Source organism: Oncorhynchus keta, chromosome 30, assembly GCF_023373465.1.
Source record: "Oncorhynchus keta strain PuntledgeMale-10-30-2019 chromosome 30, Oket_V2, whole genome shotgun sequence".
Taxonomy (NCBI): Eukaryota; Metazoa; Chordata; class Actinopteri; order Salmoniformes; family Salmonidae; genus Oncorhynchus; species Oncorhynchus keta.
The window spans coordinates 60952494-60964577 of NC_068450.1; the positions used below are offsets into that span (position 1 = coordinate 60952494).

Sequence of the window (12084 nt, forward strand, 5' to 3'; positions counted from 1 at the left end):
TCTTTTGGGTGTGTGTGTGCATGCGTGCGTGTGTGTGTACGCTTTCACACCTTGTGTATCTATGTCCCCTTCAGGGTCTTACCAGTGGAGTGTGTTTGTGACTTATTTTGCTCCATCCCACTCTCTATGAACCCCCCATCCCACCCCCCACAAGCCCCTGTTGCTGCGTTACTAGAGCTCAGAATGGAAAGGTTCTAAATGACCGATTTGTTCTAAACAGAGTTATGGACGCCACCCTGCTCTGCTCTGCCTACAGGCTAAAGCTCCAAATGAATGTTACTATATTAGAAAGAAGACGAGATGAGAATTGCTCTCACATCAGACAAATATCTCTGAGTGTTTAGTCACATAGAACCCTCTAATTCTATGATCTCTCCCCCTTGGGGAAGCCTTACTTGTCAAATGCACTAAACTAAAGATGCCACGCGACCCCTCCTACTCTCCACGACCCCTAACTGCTGACCTCTATCCCTAACCACACTACCCAGGGTTCTCTCTGCTCTTCAGGGGTGGGCTCGCTTGTGTTGTCCAGTGAAAACACACACACACAAACACACACACACACACACACACTCACACACACACACACACACACACACACACACACACACACACACACACACACACTCACGCACGCACGCACGCACGCACGCACGCACGCACGCACGCACGCACACACACACACACACACACACACACACACACACACACACACACACACACACACACACACACACACACACACACACACACACACACACACACACACACACACACACACACAGTTCAGCTGAACCCAAAACCAGAAAGGGGCTTCAGTAGGTACTCTGTGCTCCATAGTTGTACTGTAAATATTATGTCTCTGTGTGTGTGAGAGTGCACGCGTATGTGTGTGTGTGCGTGCGTGCGTGTGTGTGTGTGTGTTCCATGCCTGTGGCTATGTAACGTGGCTGGCTGGTGAATGTGATAGCATGCTAATGTGCATAGCATGGATGTAGATGTTGTATTTGCATGTGGTGACCGACGGCTAAGAGACATTATAGAACTAACAACACCCTACTCCAAGATGACCCCTGACCCCTGATAAGGGAAACTATAGGGTGAAGGGGACTGGTCGATCTAGAACTGGGGTATGATATGTAGCAAATTTAGTAGGTGGTGGTTCTTTGGTTTCATCTCCACCCCTCACAACCACTAACTCCACCCCCTGTGTTTACAAAGCAAGCCAAAGTCCACAACATTTGTTAACTTTGTAGAGAACAAAACAACCATGAGAATCCAGTTGACCATAGACCTTTACAATAGATTGAAGTCACTCACTGTATATTCGAGGGTTACACCATAACCCTGTACGTTCTGCTTATAAACGGTTCATAATCACTACAACAGGGTTTGTTTAGGTCAAACTGAATTATGAATGTTAACTATTCATTAAGGATCCACCTGGAACCAAATATAAAAATACCCAAATAATGCAATTTTTCTATTGATGCAGTTTACTAAGGGTTAACTACATATTTAATAATGTTTAGAAGACATTTTTAAGCAGAATTCATGTTTTACTGAAACCACTTGGTAGAGTAGACACATGCAATTACATTCATTAGCTAGAGTAAATACATAAGTTACATCATAGCAGTTACATTCATTCACTAGCTAGAGTAAATACATAGTTACATTCACTAGCATAAATCATACAGTTACATTCACTAGCTAGAGTAAATACATACAGTTACATTCACTAGCTAGAGTAAATACATACAGTTACATTCACTAGCTAGAGTAAATACATACAGTTACATTCACTAGCTAGAGTAAATACATACAGTTACATTCACTAGCTAGAGTAAATACATACAGTTACATTCACTAGCTAGAGTAAATACATACAGTTACATTCACTAGCTAGAGTAAATACATACAGTTACATTCACTAGCTAGAGTAAATACATACAGTTACATTCACTAGCTAGAGTAAATACATACAGTTAGTAAATACATACATTCACTAGCTAGAGTAAATACATACAGTTACATTCACTAGCTAGAGTAAATACATACAGTTACATTCACTAGCATTAGAGTAAATACATACAGTTACATTCACTAGCTAGAGTAAATACATACAGTTACATTCACTAGCTAGAGTAAATACATACAGTTACATTCACTAGCTAGAGTAAATACACACAGTTACATTCACTAGCTAGAGTAAATACATACAGTACATTCACTAGCTAGAGTAAATACAGTTACATTCACTAGCTAGAGTAAATACATACAGTTACATTCACTAGCTAGAGTAAATACATACAGTTACATTCACTAGCTAGAGTAAATACATACAGTTACATTCACTAGCTAGAGTAAATACATACAGTTACATTCACTAGCTAGAGTAAATACATACAGTTACATTCACTAGCTAGAGTAAATACATACAGTTACATTCACTAGCTAGAGTAAATACATACAGTTACATTCACTAGCTAGAGTAAATACATACAGTTACATTCAACAGCATTGACACAAAAACATGAGGAAAAACGATCAAACAAAAATAGGAGTATTTTTCTACTGCTGGGTCACGCCCACAACTATCCCTAACCACACTACCCAGGTCCTCCAATGGTGGGCCTCCACAGTAAGTGGGTGAGGTTTATCCACTTTCACTTCTTGTATTTCATCCAATCAGAGCTCAGCTTGGGAGGAAACGGTAAAAGCTTATATTTTTAACTACTTCTATCTCTAGTCGGTTAAGGTTATGTTAAAAAAATAAGTATTTTCTTTTAACGATCTTATAACATTTATTACAGTCTAAAGTAGGCAAATTAGAAGGTTATACAAACATTAAAAAACAATAAACACTATTTTATTACAACACTAAAGAAAAAGTTGCCACTGCTTTTAAAGTCTGAGGTGCTGTTGGTTTGTTCATTTTGTCTCGGGAGAAGGTGTGCCATGTTTCTGTCCACTTCCTGGTATTCAATCATAATGCATTCCGGTTTGAACTGCACAGAACGTCAACAATCTTCCTAACAGCTTCCTAAAGCCCATTTAGGGACGGGTGATATAAATTAACACCAGCTATCCACATTGGTTAAATTGCTGGTTTATTCAATCGGTCAATGAAATGCACTGCGATTGAATTCCTGCCTCTATCTCTCTCCTGCTGTGGCTGGCTGTCTTTGTGGGATGTTGAGACTGGCTTCTGTTTGCTGACTAGATATTTGTTTTTCTTCTGTATATTTTTGCTATCTGAAGTTGTAAAATGTTCTGATGTATTTGGGGTTTTCTGTTATTGTTTTTGACTTCATCTGAAATGACACCCTATCAGGACTCTGGCCAAAAGTAGTGCACTATAAAGGGAATAGGGTGCCATTTTGAATGCAGGCCCCATGTGTGTTTCTGCTCCTGAGTGCAACTTGTTTCAGCTGAGTTGTCGATATCGCCTCCATGCAACAATTAAACATTATTTATTGCAAATATGAACCGGACTGGCTCTGTTTTGTCACAGAAACACACACACACACACACACACACACACACACACACACACACACACACACACACACACACACTGCTACATAGAGGAGGATATGATAGGACAGTGTGTATCAGTGTATTGCAGGGAACAGAGCCTTCTGTGCTGAGCTAACCAGGACAAGGTCAGAGTCACACCACTGATAACACACTATAACAATGCCCTAGGTGAACACACACACACACACACACACACACACACACACACACACACACACACACACACACACACACACACAAATACACACGTCTGTGTCCTGGTTAAAGAACAGACAGTTCACGAGGCCAGATGTGCTTCCGGGAACACAGACTAGGATTACTGATTACATCAGTACATCAGTGCTACACTTCCTGTGTTTTTGGATCAGATTGAACCAGAGTACCAGTGATAATACCTCTGATGTCAGTGTTTATTTTGCTACCGTCAGGGAAACACGACTGGAGACGGGGAGAGAGTAGGTGATTCCTGTGTGTGTGTGTGTGTGTGTGTGTGTGTGTGTGTGTGTGTGTGTGTGTGTGTGTGTGTGTGTGTGTGTGTGTGTGTGTGTGTGTGTGTGTGTGTGTGTGTGTGTGTGTGTGTGTGTGTGTGTTGAGGCAGTTAGCTAGTCATTTAACTTGACATGAAAAAAATTGGGACATTGTCATTATTATTATTAGTATTAACCAAACAACAGTTTTATTTATACACATTATTTATACACATTAACCAAGATGAACACGACCCAGAAACGTTTCTGTGTTTAAACAAAGATGTATTGCTAGAACAACAGAGAGGGAGTGTTACTCTGGTGTATAGACCACATATGAACAAACACATCTGAAATGACACCCCAGCGTGCTGCGTTACTATCGGCCAGCGACACATACTATTTCGTGTTTACCCCCATCTGCCTTTGTAGTGCACTATATAGGGTAGGGTGTCATTAGAGATGCGGAGGTCTAGACGTGAAAAGGGGAGGGACCATGTTGCCAGAGATATGAAACCTGGAGACATAGAAACAGTACACATCCTCTGCTACAGATGTGGATCAAACAGGAAATGAATCATGTTATCTTAACAATTTTAGTTGTAGTTCTCTTTGTCAAAACATAATTTGTTCATTACGGCCACTCAAGCCCTCTAAGGGCTCGATTCAATCCGTAGCACTAAAGGTCTGCGCTACAGCGCGTTAGAAATGTGAAGGTAATGTTCCTGCGTTAGCAGAGACTGCATTCACGGTCAACGCTGCATACAGTATAAATGGATTAGCTGAGAACGTCACGAAAGACGATGTGCGCGCTTCCATGGGGAAGAAGTCAGCGTGTTTTTGTTATTCTGGATGGCCAGATTGTTAGGCCAATCCTATCACTAACCGGTCCATCAGGCTGAAGAAACTCACTTGTTTGAGAGAAGGGCTATATTGCAATTTCATCGATTTGTCATTGTATAATGAAACTATATAATAATACATTTCCTTACCACAGTACTGTTGGAACACAGGTAGGTACCCACTTGTAAGAAACATTGTATTTATCAAAAAACTACAAATCAAGAAGTCTTTATTAAAAAGGTACTATATTTTCTATAAAATGCAATTTCCATCCACAGTTATCCTTCACAGTACAACAAAGAACCCTAATCCTAACCTTAGCCTTCATTGTAGAACAAAGAACCCTAACCTTAGCCTTCATTGTAGAACAAAGAACCTAACCTTAGCCTTCATTGTAGAACAAAGAACCCTAACCTTAGCCTTCATTGTAGAACAAAGAACCCTAACCCTAGCCTTCATTGTAGAACAAATAACCATAACCTTAGCCTTCAGAACAAAGAACCCTAACCTTAGCCTTCATTGTAGAACAAAGAACCCTAATCCTAACCCTAGCCTTCATTGTAGAACAAAGAACCCTAACCCTAGCCTTCATTGTAGAACAAAGAACCCTAACCCTAGCCTTCATTGTAAAACAAAGAACCCTAATCCTAACCCTAGCCTTCATTGTGAAATAAAGAACCCTAACCTTAGCCTTCATTGTAAAACAAAGAACCCTAACCTTAGCCTTCATTGTAAAACAAAGAACCCTAACCTTCATTGTAAAACAAAGAACCCTAACCTTAGCCTTCATTGTAGAACAAAGAACCCTAACCTTCATTGTAAAACAAAGAACCCTAACCTTAGCCTTCATTGTAGAACAAAGAACCCTAACCTTCATTGTAAAACAAAGAACCTAACCTTCATTGTAAAACAAAGAACCCTAACCTTCATTGTAAAACAAAGAACTTCATTGTAAAACAAAGAACCCTAACCTTCATTGTAAAACAAAGAACCCTACCCTTCATTGTAAAACAAAGAACCCTAACCTTCATTGTAAAACAAAGAACCCTAACCTTAGCCTTCATTATAGAAAACAAAGAAAAAACAAAGAACCCTAACTCTAACCCTAGCCTTCATTGTAAAACAAAGAACCATTACCCTTTCCTTCATTGTAAAATAAAGAACCCTAACTCTAACCCTAGCCTTAATTGTAAAACAAAGAACCCTAACTCTAACCCTAGCCTTCATTGTAAAACAAAGAACCCTAACCTTCATTGTAAAACAAAGAACCCTAACCTTCATTGTAAAACAAAGAACCCTACCTTAGCCTTCATTATAGAAAACAAAGAAAAAACAAAGAACCCTAACTCTAACCCTAGCCTTCATTGTAAAACAAAGAACCATTACCCTAGCCTTCATTGTAAAATAAAGAACCCTAACTCTAACCCTAGCCTTCATTGTAAAATAAAGAACCCTAACCCTAGCCTACATTGTAAAACAAAGAACCCTAACCTTAGCCTTCGTTGTAAAACAAAGAACCCTAACCTTCATTGTAAAACAAAGAACCCTAACCTTAGCCTTCATTGTAGAACAAAGAACCCTAACCTTCATTGTAAAACAAAGAACCCTAACCTTAGCCTTCATTGTAGAACAAAGAACCTAACCTTCATTGTAAAACAAAGAACCTAACCTTCATTGTAAAAAAACCCTAACCTTCATTGTAAAACAAAGAACCTAACCTTCATTGTAAAACAAAGAACCCTACCCTTCATTGTAAAACAAAGAACCCTAACCTTCATTGTAAAACAAAGAACCCTAACCTTAGCCTTCATTATAGAAAACAAATAAAAAACAAAGAACCCTAACTCTAACCCTAGCCTTCATTGTAAAACAAAGAACCATTACCCTTTCCTTCATTGTAAAATAAAGAACCCTAACTCTAACCCTAGCCTTAATTGTAAAACAAAGAACCCTAACTCTAACCCTAGCCTTCATTGTAAAACAAAGAACCCTAACCTTCATTGTAAAACAAAGAACCCTAACCTTCATTGTAAAACAAAGAACCCTACCTTAGCCTTCATTATAGAAAACAAAGAAAAAACAAAGAACCCTAACTCTAACCCTAGCCTTCATTGTAAAACAAAGAACCATTACCCTAGCCTTCATTGTAAAATAAAGAACCCTAACTCTAACCCTAGCCTTCATTGTAAAATAAAGAACCCTAACCCTAGCCTACATTGTAAAACAAAGAACCCTAACCTTAGCCTTCGTTGTAAAACAAAGAACCCTAACCCTAGCCTTCATTGTAAAATAAAGAACCCTAACCCTAGCCTTCATTGTAAAACAAAGAACCATAACCCTAGCCTTCATTGTAAAATAAAGAACCCTAACTCTAACCATAGCCTTCATTGTAAAACAAAGAACCCTAACCCTAGCCTTCATTGTAAAATAAAGAACCCTAACCCTAGCCTTCATTGTAAAACAAAGAACCATAACCCTAGCCTTCATTGTAAAATAAAGAACCCTAACTCTAACCCTAGCCTTCATTGTAAAATAAAGAACCCTAACCTAACCCTAGCCTTCATTGTAAAACAAAGAACCCTAACCTTAGCCTTCATTGTAAAACAAAGAACCCTAACCTTAGCCTTCATTGTAAAACAAAGAACCCTAACCTTAGCCTTCATTGTAGAACAAAGAACCCTAACCTTAGCCTTCATTGTAGAACAAAGAACCCTAACCTTAGCCTTCATTGTAGAACAAAGAACCCTAACCTTAGCCTTCATTGTAAAACAAAGAACCATAACCCTAGCCTTCATTGTAAAATAAAGAACCCTAACCTTAGCCTTCATTGTAGAACAAAGAACCCTAACCTTAGCCTTCATTGTAGAACAAAGAACCCTAACCTTAGCCTTCATTGTAAAACAAAGAACCCTAACCTAACCCTAGCCTTCATTGTAAAATAAAGAACCCTAACCTTAGCCTTCATTGTAAAACAAAGAACCCTAACCTTAGCCTTCATTGTAAAACAAAGAACCCTAACCTTAGCCTTCATTGTAGAACAAAGAACCCTAACCTTAGCCTTCATTGTAGAACAAAGAACCCTAACCTTAGCCTTCATTGTAGAACAAAGAACCCTAACCTTAGCCTTCATTGTAAAATAAAGAACCCTAACCCTAACCTTAGCCTTCATTGTAAAACAAAGAACCCTAACCCTAGCCTTCATTGTATAACAAAGAGATGAAAATAAGTCCTTCGTCAGAGCACGCTTGTCCCGATCAGGACCCCTTGGTTTCTCTTCAGGCACCAGGTTAGACGTCGCTCTGCGTTACACAACACTGGTGTGTGTCTGTGTGTGTGTGCGTGTGTGTGCGTGTGTGTGTGTGCATGTATGTACTCCATGTGTGTCTAAACATGGGCACTCTTGGCGTGGTTAGTGGAGGGTGGAACAGGGTTGCCAGGCCCCTGTCCTTTGGAGTAGTAGAATCTGTCGTTGTCATGGTGATTGTAGTGTTGGGACGGTTCAGTAGAACAGCAGGTGATCATGGCCCCTCCCAGGAGACAGAAGGCCGTGCCCACCCAGCCAGCGTACAGGCTGAACCCAAACGACATGAGTCCCTGGTCCTGGTGGGCTCCGATAGGAAACCATACTGTGGACACCCCCCCACACAGAGCTATACAGGAAGGAGAAAGATTTAGATTAACGTCCACATTTAATACACATAGAAGGTTCTACTTTTCTTGTCCTTTTTAACTCTGCTTTGTTGGTTAGGGGCTCGTGAAGTCAGATTTTCACGGTAATTTCACGGAAGTCAGAATTTCACAACGCATGTGACATATACATTTTTATTTTGATTTGATTATAAACACGCATGTACACTGAACAAAAATATATAAGCAACATGCAGCCATTTTACTCAGTTACAGTTCACATCAGGAAATCAGTCAATTTAAATAAATAAATTAGACCTTAATCTATGGATTTCACATGACTGGGCAGGGGCACAGCCTTGGGTGGGCCTGGGAGGGCATAGGCCCACCCACTTGGGAGCCAGGGGCAGCCAATCAAAATGAGTTTTTCCACACAAAAGGGCTTTATTACAAACGGAAATACTCCTCAGTTTTATCAGCTGTCCGGGAGGCTGGTCTCAGACGATCCCACGGGTGAAGAAGACGGATGTGGAGGCCGGTTGGATGTACTGACAAATTTTATAAAGCAACGTTGGAGGCGGCTTATATGGTAGAGACATGAACATTCAATTCTCTGGCAACAGTGGTGGACATTCCTGCAGTCAGCGTGCCAATTGCACGCTCCCTCACAACTTGAGACATCTGTGGCATTGTTATGTGTGACAAAACGGCACATTTTAGAGTGTCCTTTTATTGCCCCCAGCACAAGGTGCAGCTCTGTAATGAGCATGCTGTTTAATCAGCTTCTTGACATGCCACACCTGTCAGCTGGACGGATTATCTTGGCAAAGGAGAAATGCTCACTAACAGGGATGTAAACAGATTTGTGTACAAAATATTAGAGAACTAAGCTTTTTGTACGTTTGAGCATTGCTGGGATATTTTATTTCAGCTCATGAAACATGGGACCAACACAGGTAAATATTGTACTTATAGTAGTATATACGACATCGTACACACACACACACACACACACACACACACACACACACACACACACACACACACACACACACACACACACACACACACACACACACACACACACACACACACACACACACACACACACACACACACACACACACACACACACACACACACACACACACACACACACACACACACACACACGTATATACACACACACATACGCTGGACATCATGTGGAACAGGGTGTTGGAAAACTGGACAGTGAAAAGCAGATCAAACACATTTTATATTGTGTCAAACAACAAATGGTAAAATATTTTCCAGCAGGAGGGAACAGGGTGTGGACGAGGTGGGAGGGGAGGAATGGTGGTCTGGGGGATGGGTTGAACTCTGGGGGAATTGTGTATGTGTGGGTGTGTGTCTGTGGGAGTTAGGGGAGAGATGGATGGCTGGCACGGGTTAAAGGGAGGGCTGGGAGGGGTGAGAGGGAGGGAGGATGGGGGGGTTAAGGGTCAAGGTTAGACCAGGGGCAGCGGCTGGAACTGGGGTTGATATAAGTATGACCATATGTTGTAATGTGTGTGCAAACATCTGTCTCTGTGCTCAAGCGTCTGTCTGTCTGTACGTGTGTGTGTCTGTCTGTCTGTCTGTCTGTCTGTCTGTCTGTCTGTCTGTCTGTCTGCGTGTGTGTTTGTGTTTGTGTGTGTGTGTGTCCAGACTTACCCACTAGCAGTATGAGAACTCCCCCAAGTAGGGATCGTTTGTTCTTGGCTGACTGAGGCTCATCACCCAGAGAGATGCAGGGCGTGGCTGTTAGGACCATCCCCACTGCAGGCAGCCCCAGGAGGGATCCAGTTATCATCAACGCCCTCGACGTCTGGATGTATGCTGTACACAGACACAGAGAGACAGAGAGATAAACAGTATGGCCTGAAATGTGCCATAGTAATCTTGGTTGATTCCAATAGGAAAGATATCCAGGCCTTGAGTTTGAGACTAGCTGTTGTAGACCATCGGTTTAGGCTTGGGACAAACAACACTCTTTAGCTGTGAAATATTTCCGATATATCATAACCTCTTGGTCAGAGTCCACAGTATCATCTATCTATAGTAGAGTAGAGTATAGTGGTGTATAAGTAGAGTGTAGTATAATATACTATACTATAGTGGAGTATATTAGAGTATAGTGTATTGGAGTATAGTATAGTGGAGTATAGTAGATGTTAGTAATATTTAGTAGAGTATAGTATAATAGAGTATTGTATATTGAGGTATATTAGGGTATAGTATAATGTAGTATACTATAGTGTAGTATTGTAGAGTGTGGCATTTTATAGCATAGTGTAGTGGAGTATAATATAGTCGCGTATAGTAGAGCATAGTAGATTGTAGTACAATATAGTATCATATAGTATAATATATTATAGTATATTTGAGTATAGTAGAATGTAGTATAGTATAATATAGTACTGTTCTATTACCTTTAATATAGTATTATTATGTATTACTGTACAGTATATTACAGTAGAGTATAGTATTATACAGTAGAGTAATGTTCTGTTACCTTTAATATAGTATTATTATGTATCACTGTACAGTATATTACAGTAGAGTATAGTATTATACAGTAGAGTAATGTACTGTTACCCGGTAGGTCCAATATCTGTGTCAGTGATATACAGTGATAGAGGGCGGTTGAAATGACACATTCAGCCCACAGGCCCTTGGCTCCTAACTCGTCCATCTTCTTGCAGGTGTTCATGCCATATTTACATGTCACGACCCAGTCGTTGGTGGCCGTGGCGATAAGGATCCCGACCCAGCCGATACAACTCATCACAAAACCGCTGAGCTGGAGACAGCTGTTCGCCATGGCAATGAGAGGTAGAGTAGTCCTAGGGTAGAATAGTCTCCAAAAACTGTTTATAAAAACGTAAAATGGTCCAGGCAGTCAGAGTGACTCAAGACGGTGAATTGGACAGTCCACAGCCCAAATAGTCCAAAAACAACTGATGATACTTTAAAGATAGTTTGAAGCTTGTGTGAAAGGAGCCTCTGCTTGCCAGACTCACAACGCCTGTGGGACTATTGTGAAAGGAATTGTTATGATTTCAAAATAGTCCCGTGTTGTACAAACCCTGGTGAAAACTGTAAAACAGAAGAAAATGATTGCCAAATGCTGTGCGAAGTTAGTGTGAGTTTTCGATTAGAATATTCCTCAAGAAGTAATCCCAGAACTGTGTGTTGTCTCTCCTGGGTCTGTTGTGTAGTCCTGTCAGTTTGGAGAGTCTCCACTTCTAAAGAAAAGCTTCAGCACTTTTCCATTCGTTTTATAGTAGAGAAAGGTCTGAAAAAAACTACCTGGAAACTTCTAACCAATCGGAGGGATGGAGAGAAATATCAAATTTTAAAAAATCTCTCTCTCTCTCTCAAAATGATTTGTAAAGTGTTACTGCCCTCTCCTGGCAATTGAAAATCCTGTCAGTTCCAGGTGTGTCCACCAGGGGGTGACCTAGTGCTGGTACGTCAGGCATGAGGAGGGGACAACTTATTGGCCCCCATGTTCAGCTACCTTTATAAACTCCTGCTCAGGAGTCTGAAGGGACTTCATCAGAATTACTCATTAATTTTT

The 12084-nt window shown here is 40.5% G+C and overlaps 1 protein-coding gene across 50 annotated transcripts in view; it reads right to left on the reverse strand.

The window, feature by feature from the left end:
- Positions 1-4193: 4193 nt before the first annotated feature.
- The window catches only part of LOC118377102 (claudin-11-like), a 12886-nt gene continuing 4995 nt past the window's right edge, over positions 4194-12084 (reverse strand). The window contains exons 6-13 of one of the 50 annotated variants that reach the window (XM_052488924.1): positions 7807-7971; positions 7571-7768; positions 6620-6652; positions 6378-6491; positions 6102-6128; positions 5819-5905; positions 5356-5745; positions 4194-5229 (exon numbers count right to left, since the gene is read on the reverse strand). In XM_052488924.1, the coding sequence (XP_052344884.1) occupies positions 5086-5229; positions 5356-5745; positions 5819-5905; positions 6102-6128; positions 6378-6491; positions 6620-6652; positions 7571-7768; positions 7807-7971 (1158 nt within the window). In that variant the 3' untranslated portion in view covers positions 4194-5085. Of the gene's footprint in view, positions 5334-5355; positions 5746-5818; positions 5964-6095; positions 6492-6619; positions 6653-6756; positions 6772-6842; positions 6876-7157; positions 8504-10175; positions 10341-11099; positions 11751-12084 lie in introns of those variants that run through there. The other 49 variants (XM_052488921.1, XM_052488923.1, XM_052488920.1 and 46 more) reach the window with 49 other exon arrangements.